The 19,912-nt window shown below is 41.5% G+C and overlaps 1 protein-coding gene across 3 annotated transcripts in view; it reads left to right on the top strand.

Annotated features, from left to right (window-relative positions):
- Positions 1-458: 458 nt before the first annotated feature.
- Positions 459-19,912, top strand: part of ERICH1 (glutamate rich 1) — a 69,328-nt gene continuing 49,874 nt past the window's right edge. For 2 of the 3 annotated variants that reach the window (XR_009277394.1, XM_058836662.1), the window contains exons 1-2: positions 476-529; positions 16,468-16,662. Coding sequence is in view for 2 of the 3 variants with exons in the window: in XM_058836662.1 (XP_058692645.1) it covers positions 508-529; positions 16,468-16,662 (217 nt within the window). In the remaining variant the exon portion in view is untranslated. Of the gene's footprint in view, positions 530-16,467; positions 16,663-19,912 lie in introns of all 3 variants that reach the window. The other variant, XM_058836663.1, reaches the window with a different exon arrangement.

Here is a 19,912-nt window from a genome sequence, read left to right as displayed (position 1 = left end):
GGCGGCCCCTTCCCTCTCCTCCCCTTCCATTGCCTCCCCTCCCTCCCTACCTTTTTCAGCGCTGACATTCTAGTGCATTATTAGCGCGGCGGGAGCGGGCTGCGGCGGGTCAGGATTAAGGAGACGCCGGGAGCGGGAGCAGCGGCGCGCGCCCAGCGTCCCCCGGCGCCGCTCACCCGCCGGGGCCGCCGCGCGCCGCTCGCCCGCCCGCCGCGCGCCGCTCCCCCCGCCCCTCGCGCCCCGCGCGCACCCCCGCCCTCGCTCCCGCGCGCGCGGCAGGGGCGCCCCCGCCTGCTCTGCGCAGCCGCGCGCCCCCTGCCGGAGCCGGCGGGCATCGCGCCTGCTGAGGTGGGGCGGGAGGGGGCGGGAGCAGCTCGTGGCGCGGGTACGCCCTGCCGCAGCCTTCGCCAATGGCGGCGCTCAGCGCCGTGACCGACAGGCGCGGCGGCCAACAGGAAGGAGAGCGGGCGCGGGGCCGTGTCGGGTGCTCGGAGGGGCCGCGGGGCCATGGCCGGGAGCAGGAGGAACGGTGAGGCCGCGCCGTGAGGGGCAGGGGGTGGTCGGTCCCGCCGTGCTGGTCCCGGGGCTGGTGACGGAGGGAGCCGGGGGTGGGGGGGCGGTGACGGCTCCGGGCGCGGCTGCTCTCAGCCGAGGTGTGTTCCGGCCCGGACGCACCGCGCTCCTGCGGGACTCGCTTGTTCCGCTCCTCGGCGCCCTTCCCGCGGGGAAAGGCGGTGAGAAGCTGGGCGAGCCTGGCAGCGGGGGAGGCGGGAGGACAAAAGTGGCCACGGCGGAGCCTGCCCGCCGCACGGGCGGGGCTCTGGGTGCGCGGTGCCGCGGAGCCTCCGGGGCTGAGCCCTCCCGATCTCCTGTACAGCGCCTCTGGCTCGGAGGGGCCGGGGCGGGTTCTGTTGCCGCGTTTTCCTGCCTGAGGGTGGAGAGAGAGTAAATAAAATGTACTTCTCTAATCACGAAGTATTTTATGATGACACCTTTTTTCCTCATTATGCACATACGTGCGTGCTTGCTTGTTGTGAGTGATCATCTATTTTGACTTATTTCAATGAATTAGCTACTTCTGAAATAACTGTAGTGCTGTGCTTGCAAAGAATAAAAGCCTTCTGCTATCTAAGCACAGCTTAAATCAATTCCGTTTATCTAAATGTTTTATAGGACACGGCACAAGAAGAATGCAATAATCAAAATACAGGTGTTTCATAAGTAATATCTCGTTCTTGAGGGGTGTCGAGTAGAACTGAACTGTGAGAGAGCTGAATGCTTGCATCCTGTGCCTGGCTTTTGCCTTTACAGACAGTTCCTGCATCCAGAAACTGGATTACTTCATGGGAGGATAACAATTTGAGAGTGAAACTGATCGGCAAGAGTTAATGTTTAAGCTATTTGCTGACAGACTGCAACTAGAGATCGTTTGAAAGAGGTATAAATACATGGTAGTGTTCTCTGTGGTTAAGATGAAGATTCGTTGTGAGAAAGGGAGAAGGAGCAACTGTTCTGCTGCTGCACTTTGGGGATGTGAATTAAAAATTGGTATTTTCTGTAGGAAAGTGAATTAGGAAGAGTGAGTTCCTGCACTTGTGAATGAATGCATGGCTCTAGAGCTGAGAATGGGGGAACTCTAAAGCTCTCAAATTGTTTAAAATTGAGGGTCAGATAAAGAGCTAATTGTTTTGGTAGTGTGTCAGAGAAAGCTAAAATGATCATGCCAAGTGTATAACTTTACTGTTTACACATTGAGTTGGAAATCATTCATATTTTATTCAGCCACTATAAGGAGCAGTGACTTAAGATTAGGAAGAAAATACAATGAGAAATACAAGGATGTCGCAGGGGAGGAAATAAAACTAGAAGAAAAGAGTTTAGAACCTCATCTGATCATCCTCTGCAGCCCATAGCATATATGAAAACTGTTGACTTTCTATTGTGAAACTATATATATTTCTGAAAGACAGGTATCTTATGAAAGAGCTGAGAAGGAAGATTTAGCTGGTTCTCTTTAAGGTTTTGCTCTGTTTTTGTAAGAGTATGTTGAAGATGCTGAAGACAGATTTTTGTCTGCATTGCAAGTGAACAATGAATTTTTGTCTGTAATACAGAATAAATGTGATGGACCTACATGTATGTCATGTGTGTAATTGTCAGTGAAGAGAATTTAAATAATGAAAAGCCAATAGAGCAGGTGAGTGAGATGCACTTCACTCTGCCAGGAAAGGGTGCAACAGAAGTAGTTGAGAAAGCGTTGTTTTGTTTTGTTTTTTTTTACTTTTGTGGGGCTTTTTTTTTTTTTTTTTTTTTAACGTGCTTATGTACTAGTGGTTTGTGAGAGGGCTAGAGGTAGTACTGCTATCATTCTGTGTGTTATCAACAAGATATTGATCCTATCTGGGACAGCTGAACTCCTCATTTGTTTCTGTTAAATATCAACTATTGCATCTTGAAAGCTTTAGTCATCATTCGTGAAAGTTTGTGTCACCCCAAAATGACACTGTAATAAAGGGTTGTATAGAGACTGATGTTCCAGCTGCTGAAGGGTAGAGTTAAGGTATTGATGCAGGTGTAGTGTATAATTATTATTATTATTATTGATTATAATTGCCAGTAAAAAGTGGTAGAAAAGTTGTGCTGTACAAGGGATAATCTGCTGGAACAATAGGAGACTTCCTGTTGGAGAGATTAAACTGGAAAGCAAATGTGGACACTTAATAGACATCAGTGACAAATGGTTTTACATACAGAATATTGCTTCAAGGAGTGCTACTTTCCTCTCTCAGGTGAGAGAGCAGGATTGTAATGGGTGTTGAAATGGATTGCAGTTTCTTAGTTTTGAGGTTGTTTTGTTGGGTTTTTTTCAATGTCCATATGACATATTAAACATCTTAATTCTTGTGGAAAAGCACACAATTTCTTTCCTTTTTCTAGTTTCAGAGAAGGATTGATTGTTAGAGATCTTGAGGTTATTCAAATCCTTTTCTTACTTTTGTTTTTCAAACTCAACGTAATTTTTTGGCAAATATTTTAATGTTTTACTGGGAAAAAAGATTTTTTTTTTTAAAGTGGGTGTGTTTTCTTTCATCATATATGTTTGTCAGTAAGAGAAACGTTAATTGCAAATGGAGTGTGATGCCTGACATTATTTTTTGGGTTTTTTTTCTGTGAGAACTACCTTATTCCCCCACAATGTGACCAAAGATTTATTGCAGTTTACCAAGATGTAAATTCTATTTGGACTGTAATTGGCTAAATTAAAAATAGGTGAGGGTTTTGTGATTAAATGTGGAAGTTACACTAGGGTAGGTGTCCTTGACTCTGCTGTTGAAACCTTTTCTGGAAGGGGGAAAAGTAGTCAAGGAGAAAGGCCAACAAGGTAGTTGAAAGTAGAAAGAAGCAGAAATTAAGCGCCCAATGGCTTTCTACTTAGAAAGTCTGCAAGGGGAGCACATGCTCAGAGAGCAGAGCCTTACGTGATGTGGTCTTTAGGGTTCTGTGTTTTGTGTAGGTGGCTGTTTGGGGTTTTGGGTTTTTTTCGGGAGATGGATTGTGTTGGTGTAGGGTTGGTTTGTTCTTAAGAAGTTGGAGCAATTCTTATGTACTTAGCGTTGAGATAAGATGGTCCACAAGTGGTGGTGGGACTGTTTAAACATGCTAGGATATATTTAGGAGCAGGTGCATGAACCTGTGTTATTTAGTAGAAGTGGTGGTGTGTGCCATTAAAGTGTGTCTGTTTGTAGTTAGTTTGCCGCCTTAAAAATTCAGTGTATAACACCTTTCACTCAACACTAAGTTTGTTCTTGTTGTAAAATAGACTTCTGGAATCTGTTACCTCAGAGCAAAGCAGCTCACATATTCACCTGCTACTGGGATGAGGGAAAGAATTGGAAAAGTAAAAGTGAGAAGACTCACTTGGTTAAGATAAAGACAGTTTAATAAGTAAACCAAAATCCACACAAGCCAAGCAAAAGAAGGAATTCATTTACCACTTCCCATAGGCTGGCAGGTGTTTAGCCTTCCCCGGCAAAGCAGCGCTCCATTACTTGTAATGGAGACTTGGGAAGACACACAACATTCCCCCCTCCCTTCTTCCCCCCAGCTTTATATGCTGGGCATGTCAACATATGGTTTGGGGTATCTCTTGAGTCAGCTACTCCAGATGTGTCCCCTCCCAATTCCTTGTGTGCTTCCAGCCTGCTGCATTGGTGTGGTAGGTAACAGAAAGGGCCTTAAGACTGTTCAACGAAAACATCTGTGAATTACCAACCCTCTTTTCAGCGCAAATCCAAAACTCAACCTCCTACCAGCTACTGTGAAGAAAATTATCTCCATCCCAATCCAGCCCATCCATGCCAAAACCAGCACTGATTGTTACAGCAATATGTGGCAATCTTGAAACCAAGGTACTCTCAGGTAAAGATGTGGGAATAACAGTTCTTTACTAAGGAAATTAAAATAAAAATGCAGTAGTACAAAAAAAGAAAACCAACAAAAATACAACCCACTGATTAAGTCAGAATACAACCTGATGCCCTGTTGGTCAGGGTGTTGGTAGCAGTCTGATTGAATGGTGGCTGCAGTCCTCTTGGAGTGACAGACATTGTTCTGTTGAAGTAATGATCCTGTAGAAGGGTGTAGTTTTCCTCTGAAGGTTCAGTGGTGTAAATGGGTCTGGTCTTGTTCCTCTGGGAATCCAGTGGAGGAAGGCTGACTGTAGCATTCAAAGTCTCTGATTATATCCAAGTAGGAATGCTTGGCTCTGTTGCAGTCTGCAACCTCAGGATCTCGTCCAGGGAAGCTGCAGGGTTCTGGGGACCAGCATGGAACACCAGCGAGATGGGCCTTTGTTCACGAAACCATTTATTCAGCACGGGAACAAACTCAGATCCAGAACAAAGAGCCCCAAACAAAGCCAGGGCAGGGGTTTTTGAGGGACAGAACTCCCGAGGGTCTCCACCCCTGAGGGTGCAGTTCAGGGTCAGGGACCAGTAGAAACACAGCAAGGGAGAAACCCCCCAGGGACTCAAACTCAATCAGAACACCTGGGCCGTCCTTCACAAGTGGTTTGGGGTGGGACAGTGTAACTCTTTGTCTCCCCTGAGGCAGGTTGCCACATGGCTCCTCCCCCTGGGTGGAGCAGCTCACAGTGAGATTATGTAATTTTATCAGTCATGCAGTGAGACTCAGTGGCCCATTAACAAAAGATATCCCCCTAGAGGGAGGATGGGTCTTGGAAGAGATAAAGATCGCTGCCACACCTGGTTTCAGCAGATGGTAATAGAATACATAGTTGTGGTTACATCTTGCATTTCAAACCAAGAGAGATACTTGCAGAAGTTGCTTGATATTGTATAATCAAATACTGAAATGATTGCAAAGGGTGGTATATTTACTCTTTGAAGAAAGCTATGTAGAAATTCAATTAAATTTCTATTTTATATAATATGACCTTATGGAGATTCCTTTTGAATAACTCTTAGTGCACAATCTTGGTGGACCTTTATGCTCAGTGATACTACACGTGCCAATTTCATGGTTTGGTTTTTAAATACTGGTATCTTGACCTTCATTTTAGCTTGCTGCTTCTCCTCATGTGAAACTATTTAAAATCTGCAATTTTTTTCTTTTCAGCAATCTGAACTCAGAATGAGTTGCAGGTGTTTTGTTGTACTTTTTGATTTTTACTCTTTAGCTCTTTTGATGTCTGTTTTCCATATTACTACTATCATTTATCATAACATTTAACTTTAGCCCATATGTGGCATCGTTTGATCTTCACTTTTAGCCGTATGCTCTTTGCATCTAGTTTAAGGTTGAAGTAAGATTTAAACTTTCTGAAACTTCACACCTGTGTTGGCAGGAGATTGGTCTCAGTGAGCAGTGATAAGTGCACAGCCTTCCCTTGCCCAAATCTGTCTAGAAGAGAGAGGAAAATACCTTATAAAATTACAGAACACACTTGTTATAAATGCAAAGGCAAATTTGGGATAAAATCAAAAAGAGAAATTTATTAATAACAAAGAATAACAATGAGAGAAAAAAACCACAATAAAAATGGTCAGCGCAGCGCTGGGTGGACAGGGTCTACACCCGAGGTGTAGGGTTCCCAAATCCACGTCTGAGCGCTCTCAGGCTTGGGGTTTTATAGGATTTTTAAGTCCTCAGGCTAAAATTCCAAGCAGGCTCCATTCACCAACTGTTCTTGATTGTTCGGTGAATGGATTTCCTGGCTTGGAAAAATAGACCTAACCAGTGTCCGGACAGAGTCTCCTCATATGTAAAGAGACTCTATGTATTTTAATTTTGGGTTATCAAGGCAGAAGTGGTGTGATCCGGGGTTGGTGCCGATGGAAATCTCGGCAGAGTCTCCCCTTTGTTTCCAGTGATTGCATCTCCAACACTGGTCTGACAGGTGGGCGATTCAGGACTAGCGGCGGATACTTTTTCTGAGGCTCGTCTTTGTCGACTTTGATTGTTTCACAACTGAGATCTGCAGGGACGTTGGTCAGGTCCGGAGTTGGGTTCCTCCTCCGAGCTAGTCCTTTTGTTGTCTTTGATGGCTCTCGTCCTGTCTATTTTCCGAGCTAATGTTCGTTATCTGGGTGTTGGCTGCAATCCTTTGCCTTCGGAGAAAAACTCCCGGCCAGGCTTGGAAGAAGGTTTTTTTCCTTTTTATATACACATCTTCGGGTTTTTATTATTTCAATATATACATCTTATTTATATCTTTACGAATTTTTATTTACACATAATTTATTACACACTGAATTGGAAGGGAGCACAAGAATCACTGGAGTCCAGTTCCTGTCCCTGCACAGCGCCATCTCCAAGAGTCACATCGTGTGCCTGAGAGCTTTGTCTAAATGATTTTTGAGCTCTTTCAGGCTTGGTGCTGTGACCACTCCCCTGGGGAGCCTCTTCCAGTGCCCATCTGTTCCAGGCACCATCTGAGTGAAGAACCTTTTCCTGATACCCAACCTAAACCTCCCCTGACACAGCTTCAGGCCATTCCCTTGGATCCTGTCACTGGGCACCACAGAGAAGAGATCAGTGCCTGCCCCTCCTCTTCTTCTCACAAGGAAGTTGTGACTGCATTGAGGTGTCTCCTCCAGGCTGAACAGACCAAGTGCCCTCAGCAGCTCCTCATACGACTTCCCCTCAAGGCCTTCACCATCTTTGAAGGTTTCTTGGATGCTCTCTAACTGCTTTGTATCTTTCTTATATTGTGGCACTCAAACTGCACACAGGATTTGGGATAGGTCTGCAGCAGAGCAGAGCGGGACAATCCCCTCCCTTGCCCAGCGGTGCCTGGTGCCCTCCAGAACACAGTGGGCTCTCCTGGCTGCCAGGGCACTGCTGACAGTCTCGTGCAACTGTAGTTTATAGCTGGCTCAATTCAGTGGCCAGAATTATGGGTATTAATAATAGCAGCTTTATTGAGCTTTAGTAAGGGTGTACTCATGAGATATCTTTAGATGTTTTCAGTGAGGTCTGTTTGATTGTGCCAAGTAAGAAGAAGATAATGGTGCAGTTTGAGAAACATATCTTTAAGTTTTGTAGAAGATGGATAGTATGCACAAATTGAAACTAAAGTGAAGGTGCTCTGTTTTGTCAGGGCTGCAGTAGCAATACACATTTTGCAGGGTTTCACTACAAGGCAGATGGGATTCTTATGAACAGCGAAACAAAATCCTGGTGTTCTCATTGTGGTTATGTAGCTTCTTATCATCTTTGTCATGTCAAGTTTATTAGATGTCTAGGTGCTTGTGGCTGCAATTAAGGTGGCCTACTGACAGATCTCTAAAACCTTTGTTGAGACAGGATGACATGATCTATTAGTCAGATTCTTGTTGAACTACACAGTCATGTAGAATTTGCTGACAGATGTAACACCAGTCTTAATGATTTGAAACTACAATGTGACAGAGACGGTGCTTGGTCTAGCTGAATAAGTTTCTTTTAAGCTAAGAAGAGAAAATAAATGTTGTTTTTTTCTAGCAGTAAATTGCTGTTTTATATTTGCAGATTTGCATTTTGCTATGAGCTGGGTTAATTTGGAGGTTCACAGGTCAATCTCTCTCTGTAATAACTGTCCCTTTGTAATAACTGCTTAATTTAGGTGAATACATAGATATGGGGTGTTTAATCACTATATTCTTTTCCTTTCCTACCTTTCAATCCTACTGATATGTGCCATATACTTAAATTAGCTGCAGCTGTTCAAAAGTTTTCTCACAGACAGGAGAATTCTATATTACTGAGTTTTAGATAACAAAGTGGGTTTCCACATGCTGTAGAAAGTAATACTAAGTAATAAGATAAGCGGAGACATACTTTATCAACTACTACCTTAGAGCACAAAACTGGATTTTTTTTCCACTGTGGTTCTCAAACCTGTAAAAGAATAAGACAGGTGTAGAATTAGGGCAATTTTTTTGTCTAATGGGAAGTTGAAGACTAATAGATGTCAGTGGTCTTGAGACAAACCTTGATATTGTGAAGTTGTTGCTACACACTAGATATAAAATGATAGCATCTGTGTTTCTTCTGCAGCTCCTTGAGACATTTTGGTTAACAACCATACTGAGATGCAGCTGATAACCTAGTAGTTCAAGCACAGAATTCACATGACCTTGGATAAAACTAAATCCTTCCATAATTTCATTCCCAAACAGTACATGTGGGTTCTTTACACCATTAAATATGTAATAATAGCAGTTAAAATAATTTGTTTTGTGTAATGTCAATGAGAACAATTGTAAATTTGTCAAGAGGATCATTCCCGCCTTGTGCAGACATCCTGTAAAGAGCTGTATATTTTTTTCCCTGTAAGATACTGCTAAAGTTTTGTGAGTCTTGTAGAACTAAAAGATTGTGTTAGGAGCTAGTCAAGTTTAAAATAATCAGCTTGTGATGTCAGCATTTCACCATGGTGTTTCTCCTCAGTCTCAGTTTTAGAGTTTTGTAGTTCAAAAAACAAAGCCAAAAAAGCCTCACAACAGCCAAGCAAGTCACCATACCTTGTGGGAGAAATGGGATGAACAGCCTTTGTTCAAACAAAGTGCTCTCTTGATGAAGGCAGATAGTTAAAAGTAAGGTGTATGAGGCTGAGAGACCACTTTCCAGGCCAAAAGAGACTTCAGAATCAAGGTTTCTAACCTGTAGAGATCTCCAAGGGAAACATATTGCTATATAATGTAGGATTCCTTAACCTCTCCTTCCTAAGGAGAGGAAGAAAAAGGCCCAATGCTGAAAACAGTCAAGTTTTTCAAATCTGAATAGCAGACATGGTCTATGTGTATGTGCCTTAAAAGGCATTTAGGCACTGGGGAAAAAGCCCTGATATGAACTATGGAGTTTCTCTAGATCTTTTGAACTGTAATATTATAAGTATTGATATACAAGTTTTTGGGTCTCAGTGTAGGTGGGTGTGTAAAAGTACTTCTCCCAGTCATTCAGGCAAGATGGAGTAGTACATTTTCTGGCCTTAAGATGCAAGTGAATTCTATCCTGAAATATGAAGCTGAAAAATTACTTGGTGTCTTCCTCAAGAAAGCATGTCATAAAATACCAGTGCTGTTTGGAAGGAAGGGCTATAAATTCATACATCGATGCTATTTAGTGTGAAGTATGAAGACTGAAGATAAAGTCAATGATCTGCAGAATGGCCTCCTCTTTGCCTAAACACAAGGTCTTGTAAGCTGTTAGTTTCTATGTTTGTCTACAAGTGCCTCTTGAAAGAGACAGTCAGCTTCAGCCTGAATTTTCTGCTGCAGATCTTGCAGTCCTTGCTTTTTTATCCTTTTTATATCCTCTAGCTGCTGTTGTAAGAGCCTGTTACCATAGCTTCGCCTGCAAGATGAGGACTGCTTGCAGACTGGGAGCACAAAGCCAAATACTGTACCCATTCCTGTGTACATAAAACTGTACTTTGATGATAGCTAGGATTCCGCATATTTCACTATTTTTCCCCCAGATGGAAAGATCAATTTTGTTATTCCCATGACACTGCTACAGTGCTTTGCTTTTGGTTTTTGTCCATGATGAAATGGAAATACATCACTCTTGGCAAAACTGACCTTGCTGATAGCAAGAAAATCACATTTTCTGTTTCTTTCTCCTGACTTGAAAAAGAGGATCCCATCTTAGATGTTAGATATACCTTTTAGATGATCTGAACTGTCAAGCTACACAGAATGTAATTACATGTCACTACATCGTTCTTTTTCTCATATCCCTGCACAGCTTGAATGTTTTTGGTAAAAATGAGGAAGTGGGAAAATGATACCCTGTTCAGGGGAAATGGAATGTTTTGTAGTCAGTAAATACTCTCTTTCTTCCTTGATTTTAATCTTTTGGTAGTTGCTGAACTGGTATCCCAAATCTGGAATCTTCTCTGCAGGTAAGTTATCCCTATTCAGAGGATTTTGAAGTTAATAACTAAATAGCTATTCAGTTCCTTCAGGACTAGAATATGTTGTGCACACACTCAAGCTATCTTGACTTACTTCAAGCCTTTGATCTTTACAATTTCTAGCAATGATTTGGGGTCTTTGAGCTTTCAGCCAACTCCTTTTTGTTTTTCTTGTGCTTTTTTGGTTGCAAGGCTTGATGATTGGAGGTTTTGGTTTTTTCCGAGGTCAATGTGTGTGGCTTTTGCTTGTATTGGGAAGTTTAAGTCAACGTTAATAGTTTTAATTACCCTTGGAGGTTCTGTGTATTGATTTCCATTTACTCTAACAGGGGTCTGTACTCAGTGCACCATCATCCCTACTGAGTACATCTTGGGCATCCACAGGCTCATTGGCAGAATTGGTGTCTTGTGTACATGAGGTCTCTGGAGCAGTATCTAATCTGCAGGCAAAACAGAATGCCTTGCATGCCATCGGGCATCATAACTTCAGACTGAATTTTGCCTTGGTGGCTGAAATACAAACCTTTGTGAGGCTTGCAGAGCCATGACCCAAGAATCACTGTGTTAGGCCAGATAAACACAGAGTGAAGACCTTTGTTCATCAGTTTGGCCATCTAAGCAACTCCTTCAGAAAGGATCCAGAGGACTCTTAACTATGAAACTATCCTGTATGGTTAAAGTAAGCCTTGTGGGGAATGGTTTAAAGGAATGAACAGTTCCTAGCCTGAAGTTATCAGTCTTCCACCTGCTAGCTGGTAAGAACAGTAGTCTAGCTAACATTTTCTTTCTGTAGCAGTCTTTTAGAAACCTTTTACACTCTGTTGCTCTGGGTCCTGATAAACACAGTCATCTCTTTTTCAAGAGTCATTCTTTTTCAGATGGTTCCCTTGAGGATCTCTGGTCAAGAGTGTACAGCCATGATTAGGGAAGAGGGGATGATCCATGCAATGTGGTTGGTATACTCAACTAGGCAAGGCCCTCTGCAATTAGCTCTAGTTGATCCTGCTCTGAGCTTTGGGATTAGACTGGGTGATGTCTGGAGGTCCCTTCCAACATTAACAGTTTTGTGATTTTTGTGATCATGTTGTGAAGTAACTGTCTTGTCATGACATTCATAGGAGATGTGGTACTTTCATGATAAAAGAGACTTCAAGGATTTAAATCCATTTGAATATTGGAGAGTAATTCTTCAGTAACAGAGATGAACTGAACATTTTAATGAAGCCTTGTCCATATGTTCTGCATGAGGATTATCAGTCTGTCTGCTCTTTCTGTCCTTTTCCATTCTGCTGTACTATCTTTCCTTCTGCTGTAGCAGAAATAGCATATTAGCACATCTTGCTCATGGGATGGCTTCAGAAGAAGTTCCTGATTCTTCCCTTTTTGGAAAGCTTCTGTTTGTGGGGGAAACAAAGAGACCAAGTAGGACAGCTTGCAAGCTTCACCGAGTTCAGGGCTCCCGATGCCACTTTACTTTGTTCTTGCTGCCCAGCTGTGACTTAAGTAGGCAGGAGACAACCCAATGAGAAATGTGGTGGGGGTACTTAAAGTATTGATGATAAGTAGCCAAAAGTATGTGGCAAGGATTCTCCACAGAAATATATTTGAAGAAGCTGTTGCTGCACAGGAGTGTTTCTGATGTTGTTCAGAACTTAATTTGTTTAGTTCTTCAGCATGCTTTTGTTACAGCCTGTAGTCCTAACTGAGTTTTAAGTCATGCTGAGTCGTGTTGTCAACCTCAGAATTGTCATAAATCTTCACTGCTATTTCAGTGTGTTTGTGGATAGTCTGCTTGTGTATGTAATATGAATTCAGTCAAGATGTCAATTTAATACATAAGTGCTAAAAATGCATTTATCTGGAGTAGACTCCTTACTCTTCTTGCAAAATTAGTAGTAGGAAGATCATGGATGTTCACAGTTTGTATCAGTAGCCAGCATGTGTTCTGTGTTGTATTTCTTGGAGTTACACTTTGCTTTCTTCATGTGATATCAGACTGTAGAGATCTGGTGTTTTTTCAGTTTTCTGATGTGTTTGTACTTCACTATTTCCAGACATGAGTTGTCAAGAGTTAGCCATGGAACTAGTTTGGTACCTATTGCAGCTAATTCTGTGATTGAACCAGTGCTTATGGATATCACACTATGCCTTTTTTCAAGTAATTGCAGTGATAAAACCCTCTGGAAAGAGCTTCCTTTGTCATCTGAAAAATGTTTTGGTAGCTCGGTTAAGACTGTTAACTGCAAAGTAGAGTGCTGCTTTGGAGCATGTAAAGCTGCTGAGAATGGCAGAATGGATATTCCTCAGAGCCTAATTTCTTTGTTCACTTATACTGAGGACCACTTTGTTCAAAAGGTTTTGGGCTGCAGGCAGATTTTTATTTTATTTTTTATTCAGACTAGAATATATTTAGGATTCCAAATAGTTCAAAATAAGTCAGTCCATTTTTTCAGCACTCTCTGATGATTCTATGAATACTAACCAAATCCACAGATGATACAAAACAAGGAGGAGCTGCTGACTTTGTCTAGGGCAGGGAGGCCCTGCAGAGAGACCTCCACAGATTAGAGGGCTGGGAAATCACCAGCCATAGGAAGTGCAACAAGTGCTGGATTCTGCACCTGGCATGGGGCAGCCCTGGCTGTACAGGCAGACTAGGGAATGAGATTCCAGAAAGTAGGGCCATGGAAAGGGACCTGGCAGTCCTGGTCAATGACGAGTTGAACATGAGCCAGCAGTGCCCCGGCAGCCAGCAGGGCCAGCCCTGTCCTGGGGGGCATCATGGCCAGCTGGGCAAGGGAGGAGATTGTCCCGCTCTGCTCTGCACTCACCTCCAGTGCTGGGGACAGTTTTGGACACCACAGTATAAGAAAGATATTAAGCTATTAGAGAGCATCTAAAAGAGACCTACAAAGACAGTGAAGGCCTTGAGGGGAAGCCGTATGAGGAGCCGCTGAGGGCACTTGGTCTATTCAGCCTGGAGGAGACACCTCAATGCAGTCACAACTTCCTTGTGAGAAGAAGAGGAGGGGCAGGCACTGATCTCTTCTCTGTGGTGCCCAGTGACAGGATCCAAGGGAATGGCCTGAAGCTGTGTCAGGGGAGGTTTAGGTTGGGTATCAGGAAAAGGTTCTTCACTCAGATGGTGCCTGGAACAGATGGGCACTGGAAGAGGCTCCCCAGGGGAGTGGTCACAGCACCAAGCCTGAAAGAGCTCAAAAATCATTTAGACAAAGCTCTCAGGCACACGATGTGACTCTTGGAGATGGTGCTGTGCAGGGACAGGAACTGGACTCACTGGTCTTTGTGGGTCACTTCCAACTCACCAGATTCTGTGATTCTTCATTCACCTGAGGAGGGTGTACTGTTGGGATTCATTGCTTCCTGCTGTCTTCAGAAGGCTTGGAATGCATCAGGTTTCAAATGAGTACCTTTTAATGTCTAGGTGTCAACACTGCTCACTTCTATTTTGTTATGGTTATTGAAAATTGGTAGTTGTCTTCTGTCAGTGCTAAGGTGCTCTGACACAGATGTGAAAACTTTGTAGGCAGTAAAGAGCTCCTTCACTCCACACCTTGCTGCTCCTAGTATCTGCTGAAAACTCCAGCCAAGTGGATGTTACTTTGGTGAATCTATCACTGTTCCTGATCTAGATTCTTATTTCTGAGCAAAAGAGATTTTTATCAAAGAAAAACCTCAGTATCGATACCCTCCAAGGCAGGCATTCTATCGGCTTGCTTTCCCAAGCAAAGATATTAAAGATGGGGAGAGCTCTCCATGGGAATTAGAAGGAATGTATCACAGCAGGTCTGGTCTTGCTTTTTGAAGTAATGCTATTGTGTGTATGAGTATAGTCCTGCAATTTTAAAAATGGAAAGGAAAAGGTGATTTAGTTTGTGGGGGGAGATGGCTAGGGAAATCAGATATCAAGATGGGAAGCATAAAATCCACTGTAGCTATGAGGAGGCTGCTCTTCTCAGCAGATTTAGAGATGTATTTGCACATCTAGATTCATCAGTACGTCAATGATCATTTGCTTTGGAAGAACAGTTCCCTCAGTACAAGTGCTTGAATGTTAATCTCTGTACTGGTTGTGGATGCGTTAATTTTCTTCATAACAGCTCCTGTGGTGATGTGTTTTCTGTATTTGTGATGAAAATAGTGTTGATAACTCGGGCATCTTTTTGTTATTGTTGAGCAGTGCTTACATGGAATGAAGGTCTTTTCTGCTCCTCACCCCACTCCACTAGCAAGGAGGCTGGGAGTGCTCAAGGAATTGGGAGGGGACAGAGCTGGGACAACTCATCCCAGCTGACCCAGGAGGTATATCTCACACCATATGGTGTCATACCCAGCATGCACAGCCAGGAGAAGGAGGAAGTGGGGTACATTTGTCTTCCCAAGTAACACTGTATGTGTGATAGAGCCTGGCTTTCCTGAGGATGGCTGAACACTGCCTGCCCTACAGGAAGTGATGAATGAATTCTATGCTTTGCTTGTGTGCATGACTTTCGCTTTACCTATTAAACTGTCTTTACATCAACCTATTAATGGTCTCTGAATCCTATCTTTCTGATTCTTTCCACCATTCCATGTGGGTGAAAGTGGGCGAGCAGCTGGGTGGGACTTGGCTGCCTCTTGGCATTAAACCATGACATTTAGTAATGGCTGTACTGTAGTTTATTAAAATGCTGTAGCGTTAGTAGCAGCACTTGGGGAAGGGATTCAGGATAAACCTCTTCGATAACTTGCTTTAGTGTCAGAGATCTGCAAAAGGCAGTTAACTTTATCTCATTACACTGGTTATTTCCGTCTACTTTCTGTAGCTGAGGAGAGTAATTGTGGAATTTTCTTTATAGCTGTAGATTAACCCAGCAAGGGAACCTTACAAAAACGCACAGTCACTTGTTTATGTCTGTCTATATGGAAACTGTAATCATAGCCCATAAAGCATTCTCTCACATAGTTAGGCATTTACATGAGAAAGCATGGAGATACAGTTTGTCTATCAAGGACTGGTGGTTCAAGGATGAAGTGGTTTTTTTTCAGTTGTATAGTAATTTGCTGACAAGTTGCGTGATGATAAAATGTTTTTCTGCTAAGTTGCAGTGGGATACATTCTTCTTACAATTTTTAAGTTCTCTTCTCTTGGCAGAATTATTTCATTATGAATCTGCAGCAGGTTGCTTTTGTAGTGTCCACAGAATGTATATTAAATTTGAAGTTGCAGTTTAGATAATGTTTTTCTCCAAATGTCTTTTTTCCCATCCGCACATCCCACAATATATCTTTGACCGAACAAAATTCATGAAACTAGAGATGTTGCTTTGCAATAGATAAAAACTATTGGTAATACTTTATACTTTAGTATTGTCTTTTTAAGTTATTGAAGTATACATGTATATGTAAAAAAGATAATGGCTTTGTTAATGACTATATTATTTGCATATATTTCTTTAATCAAATGATACTTGCTTTTGACTAAGTTGTAGCAGATTGTCAGTGTCGTCAGAAATGGGCCCATAAGAAGAAGAGGCGTATAAGAATACTGATAATTCTGTAGAAATAACTGGTTACCATGTGTTTCTGCTGCTGTCTACTTCTAGTTTTTCTGTGTGATTAAATCATTGTAGCTTACTGATTTTAATGAGTAATTCAATTGCAGTGCCTCTGTTCCAGAAGAGACCTGCATTTTGAGCAGCCTTATGACACTTGCATAGGAAGGTTCTTATTTTAAAAATTAATGTGTTTTTAATCTGTAAATGTACTGTATTAATTTACTGCCAAAGTGTACTCAAATAGAAGACTTAAAATGTAACCTTGCTAGTGAACTCTGGTGTTTTAAAGCTGTTTTTGCAATTCAAGTTTTGAACTTAAATATACAAAGTTTCACCTGTGAGAGGCAGGGGCTACTCAAAATAGACTTCCATGGAATATGAGGGAAACTGTCTCATTCATTGAAGTTAATTGTTGGGGTTTCTGAAGTTTTAAAGTATTTCTAAAATACTGCATTTCTTCCTGTTAAAAAAAGTTTTCTTACCCTGCAGTGTTCTTGGCAAAATTACTGAAACGACTCTATGGTGAAACATCATCATCTTCTCTTGTTCATACTTCAAGTAGAGAAGAGGAGGTGGTTCTTGAAAATCTTGGATCAAAATCTAAAGAAAAGAATTTGGATAATGTTCAGATTTCATCAGCAGATGCTAGCACATCAACTAATACACCCTTTGAATCATTTCAAGGTGAGACTGTGTTGTCATTTTTCTGATAATATGCTTTAAATATAGCTGTTTTATTTCAGAAGAGTATAGTATGTCGGTTTTATTTCATTTATTGATACCAGCAGATGAATTTGAGTACTAGTGCTAGTGGTACTTAATACCTGGAACACTTGAGGTCCTATGAAAGTCAAGAAGTAGTCTTGGTGTATGTGCTTGGAGGCAGTGTTTAGTAGTAGCAAATATAAAAGTTCAGTGTAAGCTGTAGCTGTCTTTGATATAATGTTTCTTAAATAATGATAAAATGACTCCCACTGGTACAGCTCTGCTCAGCTGTTAGAGGTACAGATGAAGGTTGGTGGGAATACATGATCCTGCCCTCCTCCTGCAACAGAAACCCCATACGGGATGCAGATCCAACAGAAGGCAAATATTAATTGAGAGACTGTGTTAGTCCCTTGAATGATAGCTTTATGTTGTGTGTGTTTACGCAATGAGCATGGCACATGAATATTTGAAGAGGTAAGTAAAAGTCCTCTTTATTTATTTATTTTTTCAAATAAGTTGTAGAATGTGAATGGTGTGCCAAAAGATGGAGCTGGAAAATGAGGTAGCTGTGGTATTACTTGTGGGTAAAAGACTGTGCACAAGTATAGAATGAGTGTGAATTGCTTTGTATTCATGTAAAACCAGATTTTTCCATAACTGGGAGGCTGTTAGACTGGCTTGAAATAGAACAGTGTGTTTCCCAAGAGTGCAAAAAGCTTTCTACAGGGGAGGTGGTCAGCTATCCTTCTTACTTGCTCTCAGGGAAGAACTGGTTGTGGATGTGGTCTGGGACAGAAAAGTAACGTCTGGAAAGAAGTGAGCAGAATCATTAGTAGGGTTAGAACTGTGTGCTACCAAATAACAGACGTTTCTCTTGTTCAGGGATCTGCTTGGTAGGATTAATGAGAGGATGGGTCTGAATTGCAAAGGAGCTCTGAAGAGCTGGTTCAAGAATAACCTCTCAAAGCAGTGGCTTATTTAGACATGCAGAAAACTAAGCAAATGTGACAGGATGCCTGACTGAGCTCATATATGACTGGGAGAGCTGCAAAGGGAAGGTGAAGGAAGGCTAGCTGGGACAAGGTAGACACAGGAGCTGTGTCATCACGATGGAAGCAGTCCCACAGTGCCTGGCAAAGAAGAGCAGAACATCTGTTAACAGTAACCAGGTTCAACCAACACTCCAGTGACACCAGGCAAGATAGTAGTGACAAGGCAGTATGTCAAGTCTGTGTGTCAATGTGTGCATCAATTGGTCTGAAACATCCCTCTGGTTAGTTTGGGTCACCTGTCCCAGCAGTGTCTCCTTCCACTCACCTGCAACTTCTTTTCCAGCATGGAAGTACAAAAAGCAGAAAAAGCCTTGGCTCTGTGCAAGCCCTGCTCAGCAATAACAAAAACATCTCTCTATTATCAACCCTTTGTTCAGCACAAATCCAGAACACAGTCCTGCACCAGCCACTGGGAAAATTAACTCCACTGCAGCTGAAACCAGCATGCCATTGATGTAATAGAAGGCTGCATGGAAATTTCAACTTCTGTAGTTCTATATGTTTTATACTCAATTTGGTTTTCAAGATTAGTACTTCTGGTACTTTTTATGTAGTTAGTAATGAAAGGCATGTTTTCAAAAGGTTGATAAAGCATTAAACTTATTCTGCACAATGATATGTGATAGCATTGGGAACTAATGGTACTTTCAAAATAGGTAACAGGCTATTTATTTGCTCTATGATAAAGGTGTGCTAATTATACACATCTATAGAGTATTTTCTTAAGCCAAAACTATCCTCATTTGTAGAGAATATATACCATTCCGTATAAATTAAGGCCTGGGAAAACTCCCTCTGAAATGGGAGTTGGTGGGTAGAATTTATTTGACCTTGTGATTTATAACTCCTCTGATTTGTTTATACCTAATTCCTAATGCAATATTCTTCAAGATAATGAAAGAAAAGCTTTTTATTCAGAATCCTAATACAGGGAAAATACAGCTTGTGGGATAGGAAACATGGAGTTAAAAGAACAGGTTTATATTTAGGATTTTCACAGCAGAGCAACAAGGCTGTTTTTGAAATTAACAGCAAACTAGCAAACTGGATTTGTTTTCTTTTGGAGGCATGGAAATGCCACAGTAGTACAGGAAAGGTTCTGCTTTGATTCAAGTTCAACATATAAGTACTTTTAAAAAAAAGAAGCCTTGAAGTGATAAACTCAAAAAAAGATAAATCAATTGCCCATCTGGGAAACCAAACACAACCATTCTTTTCTGGTTGTAATTTTATTTAAATTTAACAAGCTCTTGCATTTGCATGTGATTTTATAACTTTGGACACTGAAAGTACATGTTTAGAGATACATAGAAGGTTTGAGCCATAAACTCTGTGGCCTTGATGAAGGAAATACATAAAAGCATTGATTGATTTTTTGATCATAAACTATTTTAACTGACTTCTTACTTCCAGACCAAAGATGATGGGCATAACTGCAAGACAGCTGATGATTTAAGTAGCAGTAGTCAAAGATGGCTAATTGAAAGCAACAATGGAAAATGAGGGATTTTCTTTTGTAGATACTAACTCTTTCCTAGTTTGAAAGTAATTATTTCAGTCCTACAGGACACTACTAAAAATGATTCAGCATCAATAAAAAGTTGAGGATTTCTTTAAAAATAAACTTAGTATTAAGTATTTGCTAGCATTAAATAACTGATTTTACTATAAAACTCATCACAACGTCATACTTGTCTTTAACAGTTATTCTCAGATTGTGAAAATACCATTACCAATTTGTCTGAGATAAACCACCACCACCTTCCCCCTGTGAGATGCTGATCTTTATTGGAATGCAGTTTGCAACATTGCCTTTAAATTTTATTGGCATGTCTCTATTGTCCTTCCAGATGCATACTTTTATAGGATCATACTATATATAAAGCATACTTTATATAAGATCATACTTTTATATCCTGTAAATATTTGCATTTAGATGCCTTTTTTGAGACCAGGTTGAAGTGCAGATGCTTAAGAAGATGGAGCTTCAGGACCTATGTTGATAATTGGTTCTCATTTAATTTTGGATAATTAACAATTTAGTATCAGGAAGGGTTATCCCGTAAAGATCCTAACATAGTTCTGGAACTGAAGCTTACAATAAGAACTGGAATAACTGGAGGTGGAAAGCAAATTCTGAAGGACACTGTCCTTTGTAACTAGCTCTTCTGTAT

This window comes from Poecile atricapillus, chromosome 3 (genome assembly GCF_030490865.1).
Source record: "Poecile atricapillus isolate bPoeAtr1 chromosome 3, bPoeAtr1.hap1, whole genome shotgun sequence".
Taxonomy (NCBI): domain Eukaryota; kingdom Metazoa; phylum Chordata; class Aves; order Passeriformes; family Paridae; genus Poecile; species Poecile atricapillus.
The sequence above is the reverse complement of the archived record's forward strand: the minus strand, read 5'-3'. Positions and strand labels throughout refer to the sequence as shown.